At 45.3% G+C, this 15968-nt stretch overlaps 1 protein-coding gene across 1 annotated transcript in view; it reads left to right on the top strand.

Annotated features, from left to right (window-relative positions):
• Positions 1-10622, top strand: part of CUX1 (cut like homeobox 1) — an 804986-nt gene extending 794364 nt beyond the window's left edge. The window contains 1 exon segment of the mRNA XM_030186246.1: positions 8854-10622. Within this exon segment, the coding sequence (XP_030042106.1) occupies positions 8854-9568 (715 nt within the window). The 3' untranslated portion in view covers positions 9569-10622.
• Positions 10623-15968: the final 5346 nt, after the last annotated feature.

Below are 15968 nucleotides of genomic sequence, written 5' to 3'. Positions count from 1 at the left end.
TGAGTCAGGACTGCTGGACATCCTCGACCTCCGAGACTCATGCTTCCAACTCGCCCGTTCGGCGAATGAGCTCAGAGGTAAGTGTTTTATTCCTGATAGTTGCTTAGAGAGATGAGTGAATCTTGAATCTAGGACCTTCACTACCATTACATTAACTTGGAGATTAAAGCCTCAAGCTTTGGAAGTTGCTGTGACGCTGGCGGAGACGCCGCCTTGTTACCATCCAGTGCCCGATTGAGCTCATCTTTTCTTTTCGGTGGTTTCAAGGCTGATGCCATTTGTGACCTCATAAGGTATTTGTCCATGTATTAAGAAAACTTTCCGGAGAGGAATTAAGCTTCCATTTCATCAAGCAGATCAATCCATAGACTGGTGGGTTGTGTCCATCTACCAGCAGGTGGAGATAGAGAGCAATCTTTTGCCTCCCTATATGTGGTCATGTGCTGCCGGAAACTCCTCAGTATGTTCTCTATCTCAGCAGGTGTGTGGTCACACAGCAGCAGATCTGACTAGGTCTCCAAGCCTAATTGTTTAGGTTTTGTTGAGTACCTGGGGTTGAGGGCTCTTCTTGAGCAAGTGAAACCTGGTGGTTCCAGGTCCCTCCTTTTCTCCCCCCTCCCGCTGGCTCCGTTTAAAAAAAAAAAACAAACAGAAAAATAGACGTCTTTGAGAGAAAAACGTCTTTGGATGCAGCCACTGACTGGGACTCCAAATCGTTACAGCTCAGAGCAAGAAGCAGGTAATTTTACCTTTTACTAGCGGGCAGGGGGTTCCTCGAATGGTCTCCACGTGGCTATGGCGTTGCATGGCAAGGGCACGAAAAGACGCTCCCCGGACCACGTGCTCGCGTCTAGCAGGGAAGTGGAGGGTTCAAAGGCAGAGATGCCTTTTTTGGGTGCCTTTTCGGAGTCGGGAGAGTTCCCCGGGTGTTCCTCCGGTGTGCCGGTTTTTCCCGCCTTAGGCACCCATCCCCCGCTGGCCGCCCTCCCGGTTGTGGCCGGCCACGCTGCTCGGACGGCTTCTTCTTGGGCCGCCCTTGAGGTGGGAGACGTTAATAGTATGGTCGCCCTTGACTCGGGCGACAGTAAAAAGTCGGCAAAATTAAAGCACCATTCTTCCCGCGCGGCTCCTTCGCGGAGTGTCACGGCGGATGCCATTTTAGATGCGTAGCGCGCCTCTCCCCCGCTCTTGGGAGCACAGGTTGAGAGTGCCTCTAGGGCCATGGCCCAGGCTGCAGAAGTGCACAGACTGGGGGGTTTCTCCCCTGAATTAATTTTGCTGATGCTTCAGGCTTTTCTTATGCAAAACGCTGCCCCTGCTCCCCTGTCTGATAAGGGTGATGAGGCCTCCATGATCAAGCGCCCTCGGGTGGATCTCCAGGCCCTAGGGGACTCTGTCTCCTCTGATGTGGATGAGGGCAGCGTATCTGAGTTCTCCCAAAGGTCCTTAGGGGATTCTTTGGAGGAGACTGATCCTCGCTCGGATGGAGCGGATGACCCCTCTGCAGCGCGGCTTTTTCGCTCAGATGATTTGCCCAACCTGTTAGTGCAGGCCATGAGCATTTTGAAAATTTCCTCTCCGGAGGAAGGCCCTCTCTCAGCCTCAGCTGGCTCAGCCATTATGCTGGGAACTAAGCGCCCGCCTAGAACCTTCCACGTTCATGAAGCCATGCAGACTTTAATTTCGGCTCAATGGGATTCCCCTGAAGCGAGCCTTAAAGTAGCCGGGGCTATATCCCGTCTGTATCCTCTGCCTGAGGGGGAACGGGAAGCCTTTCTCTGGCCTACAGTGGATTCTTTAATCACTGCGGTGACTAAGAAAACGGCTCTGCCGGTGGAAGGTGGCACTGCCCTGAAGGACGCTCAGGACAGGAGATTGGAGGCGGCCGCCCTGAGTTTGCAAGCCTCGGTTTGCGGCTCCTATGCGGCCAGGGTGTGCCTGACTGTTTTGCAGCGGGCTTCCCCCTCGGATTATTCCTTGAGGGCGGACTGGCCGGCCCTGGAGTCGGGCTTGGCCTACTTGGAAAACTTGCTGTATGATGTCTTGAGAGCCTCGGCTAAAGGTATGGCTCAGACAGTCTCTGGCTTAAGCACTGGTTGGCTGACCATGCCTCAAAATTTCGCCTAGTCAAGTTGCCTTTTAAAGGCAAGCTGCTCTTTGGGGACGAACTGCACAAGATTGTGACGGAGCTCGGCACATCTAAGGGCAAGATGTTGCCGGAGGTCAGGGCACGGGCCGGCAGTGCTCGCCCTGGTTCCTCCAAGGGCCGATTTCAGGAAGCCCGTCGGTATCGCCCAGGCAAGTCGACCTCCTCTTCCTTCAAGCGGAACTTCTCCCCCAAGCAGCATTCCTTTCGTAGGGACCGCCGTCCCGGAGGTTCGTCCTCCGGCCCTGCCCCAGGATCTCGTACTCAATGACGGGGCTCTGGTCCATGGCCCAGAGCAGATAGGAGGACGGCTATCCTCGTTTCTGGGAGAGTGGACCAGGGTAACTTTAGATGCTTGGGTTCTGGAAGTCATCAGAGACGGCTACAAGTTGGAGTTCTGCCGGCCCTTGAGAGACGGGTTTGTGAACTCTCCCTGCAAGTCTTCAGTCAAAGCAGCAGCAGCAGTGCAGCAGACTTTGGACAACCTGATCCGCCTGGGCGCGGTGGTCCCAGTGCCAGTAGATCAACTTGGCAAGGGACGTTATTCCATTTACTTTGTGGTGCCAAAGAAGGGAGGTTCTGTTCGGCCTATTCTCAACCTCAAGGGAGTCAATCGGGCTTGAAAATACGGCTCTTCCGGATGGAGACTCTCCGCTCCGTAATAGCTGCGGTGAATAAAGGAGAATTCCTGGCATCCTTGGACATCAAGGAAGCTTACTTACATATTCCCATCTGGCCACCTCATCAGCGCTTCCTGCGCTTTGCAGCATTGGGCCGCCACTTCCAGTTCAGAGCCCTCCCGTTCGGGTTGGCTACTGCTCCGCAGACCTTCTCCAAAGTAATGGTGGTCATCGCGGCTTACCTCCGCAAGGAAGGAGTGCAGGTCCATCCTTATCTGGACGACTGGCTGATCTGGGCCCCCTCTTATGCAGAGTGTGGGAGAGCTACGGACAGGGTTATTGCTCTTCTGAGCTCCCTGGAATGGATCGTCAACTGGGAGAAAAGTCAGCTGCGCCCGACTCAGTCCCTGGAGTATCTGGGAGTTCGATTCGACACCCAAGTGGGCAGAGTGTTCCTGCCAGACAACCGGAGCGTCAAGCTTCGGACCCAGGTGGACCAGTTCCTAGCATCCTCTACACTTCGGGTTTGGGACTATGTGGAGCTGTTGGGCTCCATGACGGCCACGATGGAGGTAGTGCCCTGGGCCAGGGCCCATATGAGACCACTACAGCACTCTCTTCTGCGGCGGTGGACTCCAGTTTCAAGGGATTACGCTGTACGCCTTCCCTTGGATCCAACGGTGCGCAAGGCGCTGGGTTGGTGGCTGAGGCCAGACAAGCTGTCCACAGGAATGCCTCTCACGACCCCGGAGTGGGTGGTCGTCACGACGGACGCCTGCTTGTCGGGCTGGGGAGCCCACTGCCTGGGAAGGACAGCGCAGGGGCTCTGGTCTCCTGCGGAGGCGAAGTGGTCTATCAACCTCCTGGAACTCCGAGCCATTCGGTTGGCGCTTCTACATCTTCTCCCGGTACTGGTGCTGAGGCCAGTACAGGTCCTGTCGGACAATGCCACGGCTGTAGCCTATGTCAGTTGCCAGAGAGGTACCGGGAGCGTCCCTCTAGCCAAGGAGGCCATGAAGCTATGCCTGTGGGCGGAAGCGAATCTGGAACAGCTATCGGCGGCCCACATTGTGGGAGTCATGAATGTCAAGGCGGACTTTCTCAGTTGCCATACTTTGGATTCCGGAGAGTGGCAGCTGTCGGCTCGGGCGTTCTTGGACATCACGAAGCGCTGGGGCCAGTCGAGCCTGGATCTGATGGCGTCCTCAGCCAATTGCCAAGTGCCACGGTTCTTCAGCAGAGGGCAGGACCGTCGATCTCTGGGAGTCGATGCTCTTCTCCAGCAGTGGCCGACACAGGAGCTTCTCTACGTGTTCCCGCCCTGGCCCATGATGGGCAGAGTGCTAGGTCGGGTGGCAAAGCATCCGGGCCAGGTGATCCTGGTGGGTCCGGATTGGCCCAGACGCCCCTGGTATGCGGACTTAATCAGGCTGTCAGTGGACGGCCCTCTGCGGCTGCCAGCGGAACGGGGCCTTTTGCATCAGGGTCCCGTGGTGATGGAGGATCCCTCCCTCTTTGGTCTTACGGGCCTGGCTCTTGAGCGGAAGCGGCTGAGGAAGAAGGGCTTCTCAGACAAGGTCATTGCCACTATGCTGAGAGCGAGGAAGCGCTCTACTTCTACTACTTACGCCAGGGTTTGGCGTACCTTTGCATCGTGGTGCGAGGCAGGCTCTCTATCACCCTTCACTGCTCCAATATCTTCAGTGTTGGCGTTCCTGCAAGAGGGTCTGGAGAAAGGCCTGTCGCTCAGTTCATTGAAAGTCCAGGTGGCAGCTCTAGCTTGCTTCAGGAGCCGTTTGAAGGGTGCTTCCCTGGCTTCACAGCCAGACGTGGTGCGCTTCCTCAAAGGAGTTAATCACCTGCGCCCTCCTCTGCACTCAATAGTGTCTACGTGGGATCTCAGTCTGGTGCTACGGGCCTTGCAGAAGCCGTCTTTTGAGCCCTTGTCGAGGGCATCGCTGAAGGACCTGACTTTGAAAGCGGTCTTTTTGGTGGCTATCACTTCAGCCAGAAGAGTTTCTGAGCTCCAGGCACTCTTGTGTCGAGAGCCGTTCCTGCGGTTCACTGAGGCAGGAGTGTCGATTCGCCCATTGCCTTCCTTTCTGCCCAAGATGGTTTCTCGCTTCCATGTGAATCAGCAGCTTTGTCTACCCTCCTTTTATAGGGAAGATTACCCAGAGAAGTACACTGCTCTCAAATGTCTGGATGTGAGACGAGTCATCATCAGATACTTGGAAGTGACCAATGACTTCCAGAAGTCGGATCATCTGTCCATGCTGTTCGCAGGCCCTCGTAAGGGTCTGCAGGCTTCTAAGCCTACTGTGGCACGTTGGTTCAAGGAGACGATTGCGGCAGCTTATGTGGCTGCAGGGAAGCTTCCGCCTATTCAGCTGAAGGCGCACTCCACTAGAGCACAGACGGCATCGATGGCAGAGTCCAGATCCGTCTCCTTGGAAGAGATTTGTAGAGCGGCAACTTGGGCATCGGCTCATACCGTCTCACGACGTTACCGCTTGGATGTGGGTGCTCGGGCCGAGGCCCAGTTTGGAGCTTCAGTGTTTCGTTCAGGGATTTCCATGTCCCACCCTGAGTGAGTACTGCTTCGGTACATCCCACCAGTCTATGGATTGATCTTCTTGATGAAATGGAAGGTAAAATTATATATCATACCTGATAATTTTCTTTCCATTAATCATAGCAGATCAATCCATAGCCCCGCCCAGACATCTGTATTGTTTTTTGTTCTGGTTATCTAGATTGTAAGCTCTTTGAGCGGTGGCTGGATTGATAACTAAATTATGCCGGCGCTCCCTCCCGCTTCGTGCGGCAGTAGGATAGGTTTGTATCCCTCCCGCTTCGGCAGTGTTTGGGTAAGCCAGCTCCTCCCGCGGTTGCGGTAGCAGGATAAGCCAGATCCCCCAGCATCGGCGGGTGTGGTGTCCCTCCCCCGCTTCGCAGGGATGAACTGGACAGATTCCCCTCCCCTGCTTCGGCGGTGGTGAGCTGGTCAGAGTGTCCCTTTGTGGGTGTAATTCTCTAAGTGCTGAGTCCTGCGGATGGAGCTTTGATATCAACATACTGAGGAGTTTCCGGCAGCACATGACCACACATAGGGAGGCAAAAGATTGCTCTCTCTCTACCTGCTGGTAGATGGACACAACCCACCAGTCTATGGATTGATCTGCTATGATTAATGGAAAGAAAATTATCAGGTATGATACATAATTTTACCATTCCACAGCTGAATGTCACCTTTAAATGATGGTGACATGGGGAACAAAGCAACTCACAGGTAATACATCCAGAGCTGCTCACTGTATCACATGAGCCCCCCCCCCCCCCCCCCCCCCCAAGGTGTTATTTTTTTAAATGGAGAAGGTTTACCATCTGGAGTGAGGGCAAGGCCTTAGATCCCTTCTCTTGCCCTTCACAAAAACTGCTTGAATACCTCCTGCACCTCTCTGAGTCTGGTTTGAAAACCAACTCTGTAAGGGTTCATGGTAGTGCAATTGGCACTTATCATCAGCGTGTAGAGGGTGAGTCCATCTCTGTACTGCCCTCAGTTCTTGAGAGGTTTGTTGTTGATAAATCCTCCTACCAAATCTCCAGTTGTGTTATGGGATCTCAACATAGTCCTCACCCAGCTGATGAAAGCTCCTTCTGAACCTTTAGTAGCTCATTCACATACATTAAGATCCATCACAACAGAGTAGTCCTCCACACACACCCTAAATTCCTTCCTAAGGTCGTGTCGGAAACGGGTGCTGTGCTTTGGTGTGGCATTTAGGGACCAATGATATTCTGCCTCATGCAGTTACAGACAGGTGGCAACCCCACAAAACTGAAGAGTGAAGCAGCCTGCGCCTTTTAGTCCCCTAAATGTGGCCTAGAGATTTTAGATTGATTCCCTGTTTCCTCTGCTAATACTCTCCCAGTCCCAACCCTAATCTGAGCCGACAAGAGGGGAAGTGAGAACAGTGGTGCTTAAGACTGTGCTCTCATCCTGTGTCAATCTGGGCCCAAACATTATTTTCAACTGTATAAAACATTGTACTAGAACATATTTCAAAGCAAAAGTTGGGAACAAACAGAGGCAAGGAATCTGCAGTGCAGATACAGCAGAATAACCAGCAGACTACCAATATAGAAAGTAGAAAAAAGGACTTTAATGTCACCAAACAAACACTTGTGCCTAGACACAATGTTTAGAAAAAAAGACTTTAATTTCACATTGAGGAAAATTCTGTATATGGCACCTTAAAAATCGGTGCTGTAAAACCACGTGGTTAAAGTGAGTCTGTAAACTATGCCTAAACTTACATATAGTTTATAGAATACACTCACACGCTGTTCTTGCGATTAAAATTTAGGCCACCTAAAACCAGGCCTAAATACCTGCGCCTAAGGCCAAATTAGCACACACAACTTAAGGCGCCATATATAGTATTTGGGGGATTGTTCCTAGGCACAAAGTTCATTTGTTGAAAATTAAAGTCCTTTTTTTTTTCCTTTCTACATTGGAAGTCTGCTGTTTGTTCTAAAACAAGAGTTGGGCTACAACTGGAAGAGCAGGATAGATATTCTCTTCCCGAATGTATGGGCTGGAGATGAGAAGGAGACCATGATGGGGATGAGAAGGGAGAGGCTAAGAGGGGGATCATTTGCAGAAATGAAGAAGTGGTGATTTAAAGGGAAGTTAGCATGCGATTGGACAATTTGGGAACCTCAGCACAATTCTGTTTCCCTCATAGTTCATGTACAGAGCCAGTTGTGGGTAACAAAAAAAAAAAAAAGACTCCACAATACCTAGGAACTTGTCAAAATAATGCTGACATTTTCCATAAATAAGAACACAAAGTTCTGTATAGTAGCATGTTGTGTTTAGCTAACATATTGTTTCACTATGTTTTTGCATAGAAATACAAGAGGGAACAAGCAACTGTTGATATCATAAACTGTGCATTAGAGGAGTAGGTAATTTTATAAAAGGATTCTTGTGTTAAAGTTGTAAAAAGGCACTTTGAAACAATAAAGGCGCTCATGTGCCTTTATAAAATAGCTATCCATAACAAGCCCTAGTAGAGCACAGATTTATACGTGCTCCAAAGAAGATTTTATGTGTGTTCTTTGCCCATGTGTATTTTATAAAATATGAAAATGCATCATAACTCCATCCCAGACTACACCTCGAAAGAGCATACATGCAGTACACATATAAGTATATATAATCTGAGACATATGTACATACATTATTGGCTATGCAATTTTATGAAAATGTGTTTAACAGCCTTTATTTGCAGAAAATGCTTTATAAACTTAGCCCAGGAAAGGCCAGTTTTGAAAGTATGGGCACTTTAACCCACATTAGTGGAGGTGTTCTCAGGACAGAGTTAGGTTGGTGAGTGCAACAATATGCATGCTTTCTATTTTGAAAAGTATATGCATTATTTTGGTCAGAGCAAATAAAAATTTGTGTTGTCTTTGCAACAGTGTAGGTAGTATGGCAATTGCTTTTTAAAAATAATAATTATATCAGCTCATTTACTTGAAGACAAATAATTGGTGCTTTCATGGGATGCAGAGAAAAATGTATCATCTCCGATCAGGTAGAATCAGCAGCCTTCTCTGGTGGCATTTCTATGGACCAGAGAGTTCTATACAGCCAGGATTTTTAATAAGAATGTACCTAGAGTACACTCAGGATTTTAAAAAGAATACACCTAGAGTACACTCAAGATCAACATCAAGAAACATTTCTTCAAGGTATAAGTAGGGGAAGCATGTAATGACCTTCCGGGGAGGTGATTGGGATGAGAACCAGTGACAGACCACAAGAAAGTATGGGATAAGTACATAGGATTCCTGGATTTGAAAAAGTGAGCATAGCACCGAAGATCAGAGTCTGTGGCACTGCTCAAGAGTGGAGTTGAGCAGAATAGATGGACATTGAAATCTTTTTTGTCATCTTAGGTGTTTATATGAATGGTGAAATATTTGTGAAAGTGCTTTACTATTGTAGTATTGCTCTAGTGTCTTTGATGCAGTTTTATAAATAGTATTAAATGCCATATAATTTCTGTCTTTTAGATCTCGCATTCGCAGAGAACTCTTCATTGAGGAGATTCAAGCAGGAAGCCAAGGTCAGAATGCTACAAGCGACTCCCCTTCAGTCAGAAGCAGTAGAACAGCTCCTAGCTCTGAAGGTGAAAGCTGTGATGGAGTAGACCTAGAAGGTGTCACATCAGAAAAGACAAGTGTTGGGGATATGGATGAGTACAATACTGAAAACACAAAGTCTCAGGGAGAGCCAACAGATTCAGCTTTCGAAGAAAGAAATGTGTCATTCCAGGATAAGTCATTGGAAAAAAATGAGCTGTCCCAACTGAGAACAGAGAGCTTAGAGGATACAGATGATGAAAGTAGGCATCAAAAACAGTGCCGAAGCCCTCTGCGTGAATCCCAGTGTTCAGGAAATGTTCTTGAGTTAATGCCCAACTCTACTACAGAAGAGGACATCTCTACCTCAGTTGCCTCCAACTTAGTCTCTACAGGGGAGAGCCTCAAAAAGTCAAAAGAAGAGTCTGAGAAAACTACCAGTGTGCCAAGTACAAGCTCCACCCCTATTGCTGACTCACAGAAGGCCAGCTCAATTCAGAGCTTATTCAGTTTTTCTGAGACATCAAGCTCCAAGAACACACGAGACAACAGTTTGAGGAAAAAGAAAGCAGCAAACTTGAACAACATTATCCATCGCTTAGAGAAGGCTGCTAGTCGAGAGGAGCCCATTGAATGGGAATTTTGAGATTAATTTCACCCAACTCAAGAGAGCTGGGCAGGTTTAAACTGGACCATTACTGGTTTTATCATGTTGCGCACTTATCGCCCTGCAGGCCACAGGGCAAAATTGCCATAGGCCAAGGTGCATATAGAAAGTAAGAAAAGGAGCATTAAGCCCAATTTCTGTTATGTTTTCAAGGAAAAAAAACTGAAAATGTGTAGACCAGCTTTTTTGTAGCCTGAGGTGTTTTTATTATTGCCCTAAGCAATTTCTGGAATAACTCTTATAGCTTTGCCTTGTGCCCTCCACTTCAGTGTGGGCTTTAAAAAAAACACAAAAAGAATGAAACCCATGTATTTAAAAAGGGGGCTTTTTATCTGCCATCTAATGGCTCCAGAGCGGTAACACACTATTGTCTTCTTAAACTAGGAAACAAAAAGGGGAGATTTTTCAGGAAAATTAAAAAAAAAAAAACGAACGTTTTTTGTAGCTGTTCAGTTGCCACTAAGAGATTGCACAGTCAACTGACTCTAAACATGTTAGTTTAGATTCCTAACTATTTTCAAGAAAAGATCTTGTTGTTTGAAACTTTGAATTAAAAGAACACATTTACTCCACTTATTTTTTAACAAAAGAAAAAAGTCACATCAGGAAAATATCTTTCTTTGTGGTAGCTGACTTAGTGTTTTCTTGTAAGTGAAATAGAATATTGACAAGTAGTGCACATTGTTTCATAGCTTTAACTGATTCTAGTCTTTTTCAGACTAGGATTTGTTTAATACACTCCATTTTAGGCCAAATCAAGACAAGAAAAGAATCTGAGACTAGGTATTTTATAATCTGCTTTTTAACCTCTTAACCACAGAGCACGCTGATCAGACCTCATAACAGGGAGATAGAGGATGCAAGTTGGAATGACCGGGCGTACTTGATTTTAGTTAAACCACTGAATGTACTGTAAAAGATAATGTCCCTGCACACTCCAAAGACCCAAACTTTAATTCTCTGAACCTTTTTTTTTTTTTTTTTTTAATGTTGACTTAAAAGGAAGCTGCCCGTCCTGTTTTTTCTGTTGTCATTGAGTGTAATATAAGAAAAAAGCATAATTAAGAAAATTAAATTTATTTTTTAATATTGTATTATATTAGGAAGAGAGAGAGAGGAATTTTATCAAGTGATTCCCTCAGCATTCATTCATTTTGTCTAATTTTTGCATAACCCTTTTGAAAGAATAATATTCCACTTGCTTACTTCTTCTTGGTCATAGTATTTGTTGCATCATCCTTTTTGAAAGGACGCAAATAGTCTGTGGGGTTAGACCTAGTGAATATAAGAGATAATTTAATTAGTTACAAAATGGTGCACTGTCTGTCTCTGTCTTTGCTAACATGGCTGAGTGAAGAATTATTTTCCATTCCTTCAGTAATTCATCTTATTTTAATTCCATAGTTGTGTCGTCATTGTCTCAGACTGCAAATTTTATTGCAAGCTAAAACAAATTGGCAGTTCTCCTTTAAACCATTTTGGAAGGTATATCAATAGGATGTTTCCCAACCCTGCCACAATTAATGTTTTTTTAGATGCTGCCATAAATCTTTTTTTCTTCCTTCTGTTCCAGTTGATACAGAGCTATTTTTATCCTGTTAAAAATAAATTATACATATTGTTGATCTTATTATCTGTGTAAGAAAACAAACTGTAAGCTTTAGTCAAAAAGGGTTTTTCTCCATTCTGTGCCTGTGAGAGAAATCGTTATTGGGTAAACCCTTTTATGTGCTTTTCTATCTACTGAGCCCCTGGAATTATGTTTTCAAATACGGATATCCATAAAACTAATTATCTCACAAACAGAGATGCCATGTAGCAGTTCCTGTGATATAGAACTGCTATTTAAAAGAAAATAATTGCACCAGAAATCATTTGAACTTGGCACAAGGGTTAAGCTTTCCCCTACAGATTATTTGATGCATACCATCTGAGTGATCAAGTACAAACACATGTCCAACTTGTATCTTTACTCCTTTTGTCTATATGTATGTGTGTCAGTAAAGAGATGAGTGAGAGTGAATGTATGTATATGTTACAATTTTATATGTCCGTGTGTTTTCTTATGTACTTGTGCACACATGGAGTGCATTACTGCCACCTTTTCAATAAGCTGTTTTATCAGTTATGGTTTCTACAGTTTGCTGATTTAGACTCCTTTATTGCCATATCTTTAAAACTAACAATAGATGATTTCAGTATATATATATATATATTTTTTGGCTTATTTATAGGTGCTGTATTTTATTATCTGATTGTTAGGAAGGGATGAACTGGGGGGAGGGGGGGCAACATTCTTTAGCGGGATTGACTGCCGGCAGTATTGGGTATAATATTCAAGATGTAGTTGTCATACTGTATAATATAGATTGGGTTTGTTTTGTTTTTTTTACCTTACTGTGTATCATTGAAACATTTGTCTTAGGTCAGCATCTTTTGATGGCATTTTAATGGGCGTTCATTATTTCCTACGTTTAATTTTGTTTGTATTATTTGGGGAGGAAAAGTAGAAATTATGTGACTTATTGTATGCTCCCAATTTGCACCATAGTGTGCTTGTGTTAATGAACCCACAATGACTGTAAAATGAGCAGCCACTTTTCTTGCATGACATGTAAGTATATGTTGTTGTCTCCAAACAGTTAACAGTAGCACTTAGTTTAGGTTTTGATTACATAGAATTATTTTCTAAAATAAATGCCTTTCCCCGATTACCAGTCTAAACAGAGCTATCTGCAGGTTCTGCAAATATTTCTCTCTCTTCAGAGTACCTCAGTCTGTAAACCCTGTAGCACTGTCCATGGTGAGGAAGAAAAATCTAAATGTACTTCCCCAGTTTCAGCTAAAGAAATTGGAGTACATTTTTTGTCACTTAGGATTGATAGGACATCACTGGCTCTTAGGGATTTTTACCATTATAAATTTATCACACTGTTACAGAGCTTCACAATAATCTCAGCTTAAAAATATGTAAGACTACTTGTTTCATGTTAGAAGTACTCAGCCCTATCCTTCTTAATTTATAATAGGAACAAAGTGTGGCTCTAGGAGGCTGAAAGGCAGGAAGTTATTTCTACTTCCTACTGTTTATTCTCAAAATAAGGGGCCTATTTACTAATACTTCCTCCCGTTTTGTGTCTGTGTAAACTTAGTAAATAGGACTTTAAGCTTGCCATGTGGGAGCAGACTTTGCATAGGTTGTAAAATATCCACCCTTGTTCAGGGTGCTGGAGTTAAAAGTAACAAAGGGCATGTTTACTAAAGCGTTCTAAGCAGTTGGCACAGCTTGTAACACACACTAACAGCTAATGCAAGTTAACAGCCAGTGCACCAAAACTCCAGTGCTAACTGGTGCAGGGACTGGGCAAATATGGGCGGAGATTGGGTATAGCATATTGCAGTCAGCACATGGTAGGTAGTGTGCACTTAATTTTGTTTCAGATAACGCCACTTCAATAGGTGGCATTCCACAGCGTCCCACAGATCAGTCCAGAGACTTGTGAGTTATGTCCCTCTATCAGCAGGTGGAGATAGAGAGAACTTCAGAGGTTTACTGTGTGTGGCCATGTGCAATCACCTTAACTTCAGTATTCTCTCTATCTAGCAGGTGGATAGTCATATCTGTGCAGCTCTGGATTGATTGGCTCCTGGCATTAGGTGTGTCTGCGTTCATAGTGCCTGAACTTCAGGAGTGTTAAGGAACATGTCCTTGCAGAAACTACAGGGGGAATGCTGAACACTAGATAATTATGACTATTAATCTACTTTAAGTGCAAAAACTTCGTGCTCTTTAGTAAGCATAACCAACAAGGGGGGAGAGGGGAGTTATCAACATTAACTATTAATAAGAATGGGTTATTTTACCACATGTCATGCTATTTTAGCACAAGGGCTTATTGATTCTATGTGTTTTTGGACTAGGATTTGTTTAATACACTCCATTTTTGGCCAAATCAAGACAAGCAGGGATGGACTGAACATTCAGGCAACCGAGCAGCGCCCGAGGGCACAGAGGCTCTGCCCAGATGCCCACCGTATAATACAGCCCTCTCCAGTCTTACCTTTAAAGACATGCTGTAGTGGCATCTGTAGGGGGGAACATATTCTTTCCTGCCTGTTGTGCTGCCGTTATTCACCCTGCCCGGCACCGCTGTACTTTAAAAATGACGGCCAAGACTTCCTGCAGAAGTCTTGCAAAACTGTCGAGACCTGCAAGACTACCACGGGAAGTCTCGGCCACCATTTTGAAAACATGGCGGCGCCGGCAGGTGGGGGGAATAGCAGCAGTCAGGAAAGAACATCCTCCCCCCTCTCCCCCCCCCCCCCCCCCCCCACAGATACCACTAGACTACCAGGGCCCTTCAGGTAGGACTGGGGCAGCAGGGGCGTCAGCTGTGGCGGTAGGGGGCAGCAGCATGGCGGTAGGGGGTGTGTCAGGCAGCAGCCGGACGGGGTCCCAGACCACCCTCAGTGCCTGGGGGCTGAGACCACTCTCAGTCCACCCCTGAAGACAAGGAAAAAAAATCAGCACTTAGTTTAGGTTTTGATTACATGGTAAAATAACCCATCTTAATGGTAGCCCATGTTGGTAACTTCCCCGCTAAGGGCCCTGTTTACTAAGCTGTGCGAGAGACATGTTAGCATTTTTAGCATGTGCTGTGTCGACGCCGATAATATTATTATGGGCATCTACACGTTTGGGGCCAAATTCTATATATGGCGCCTAAAAATTGCGTATTCTATAAAATTTAGGTGCAGTCTATAGAATATGCTTAGTCGATACTGTAGCACCTAAATTTACATGCATGCATTTATGCCAATAAAAACCTGGTGTAAATCTCTGCGCGTAGATTTAGGCACACTGACCTGTATTCTATAACTACACACAAATTTTGAAACACCCATAAACATGTCCCTTTTAAGCTACGCGCATTTATTTTGAACTGCGCGCTTTGCAGTTTAGGCACAGTTCTTTATAGAATACGCTTAGCTATTTCCGCGCTGATTGGCTTGTTAAACCAATTGAGTTACGCACGTGGAATCTAGGCGCCATATATAGAATCCGGGGGTTAGTGACTGCTAATTTTTAGCACACACTACAAACGCTAGCACACCTTAGTAAACAGGGCCCTAACTCTCTTAACCTCTGAGCAGGGAGAGTTTTCAAGAGGGAAACAACAAATAAATAAGATATTGTAACCTGTGTTTATAGGTTTTCAGTTTGGCATTGCTGCTGATTTTGTCCTTTTCAGTACAGTGTTTAAACATTTATTGGTACTGCATTAGGTGTTTTGGTTAAGGATTATGTTAAGATTTCTAGAGAGATAACAATGTTAGCCTGTAATAGCAAAAAAAATAGCACGGAGGGCAGGCATCTTATGTGTCCAATAAATGTGTCTGTAAGATGCCAGCAGTCTCATTTTTTCAGTATTTAAGAAATGCTGTAACAGGGCTTCTGCTCCTGAGTTACTACATTTAAATTATGAAATATTTCATTGGATCATAAGCTTTGTGCATCAGGAACCAATTATGGACCTGAATTGACCAACCAAGTTATCTGATTTAAAGCCTAATTTTGCATAGGTGGAAAATAGAATGTCCAAGTCAGGGCATTGCCATGCTCCTGTGTATTCTACAAAAGACTGCTGACCGCAGAGGGTTTTGTCAAATACTTATAAGGACACGGAATACACATGCAAATACTGGTACATTTGGCAAGAAAAACCATTTCAGTAAGCGACACATTCAGAAAAAGGGTAGCATCACTTGGGGTTTTGCCCATGTAAATGCCAACGTTTGCCTGTTACAAAATTGGATGTCAAAGATCAGGGGGTTAATGAGTTAAGTGAAACATGCAGTTTAAACACCAGAGAAGTAAGTCCAATTGTTTCCTCAATCATTGATGCAAACTCATACGTACATAAGTATTGCCATACTGGGACTGACCGAAGGTCCATCAAGCCCAACACCCTGTTTCCAGCGGTGGTTAATCCAGGTCACAAGTACCTGTCAAGATCCCAAAACAGTACAATACATTTTATGCTGATTGCAGAAATAAGCAGTGGATTTTTCCCAAGTCCATTTTAATAATGGTCTATGGACTTTTCCTTTAGGAAGCCACCCAGACCTTTTTTAAACCCCGCTAAACTAACTGCTTTTACTACATTCTCTGGTATCAAATTCCAGAGTTTAATTGCACGTTGAGTGAAGAAATATTTTCTCCAATTCGTTTTAAATTTACTACTTTGTAGCTTCATTGCGTGCCCCCAGTCCTAGTATTTTTGGGAAGCGTAAACAAGCGATTCACTTCTACCAGTTCCACTCCATTCATTATTTATAGACCTCTATCATATCTCCCCTCAGCTGTCTTTTGTTCAAG

The sequence above is a fragment of the Microcaecilia unicolor genome, chromosome 13 (genome assembly GCF_901765095.1).
Source record: "Microcaecilia unicolor chromosome 13, aMicUni1.1, whole genome shotgun sequence".
Taxonomy (NCBI): Eukaryota; Metazoa; Chordata; class Amphibia; order Gymnophiona; family Siphonopidae; genus Microcaecilia; species Microcaecilia unicolor.
Note: the sequence above shows the minus strand (reverse complement) of the source record. Positions and strands in the feature narration are given on the sequence as shown.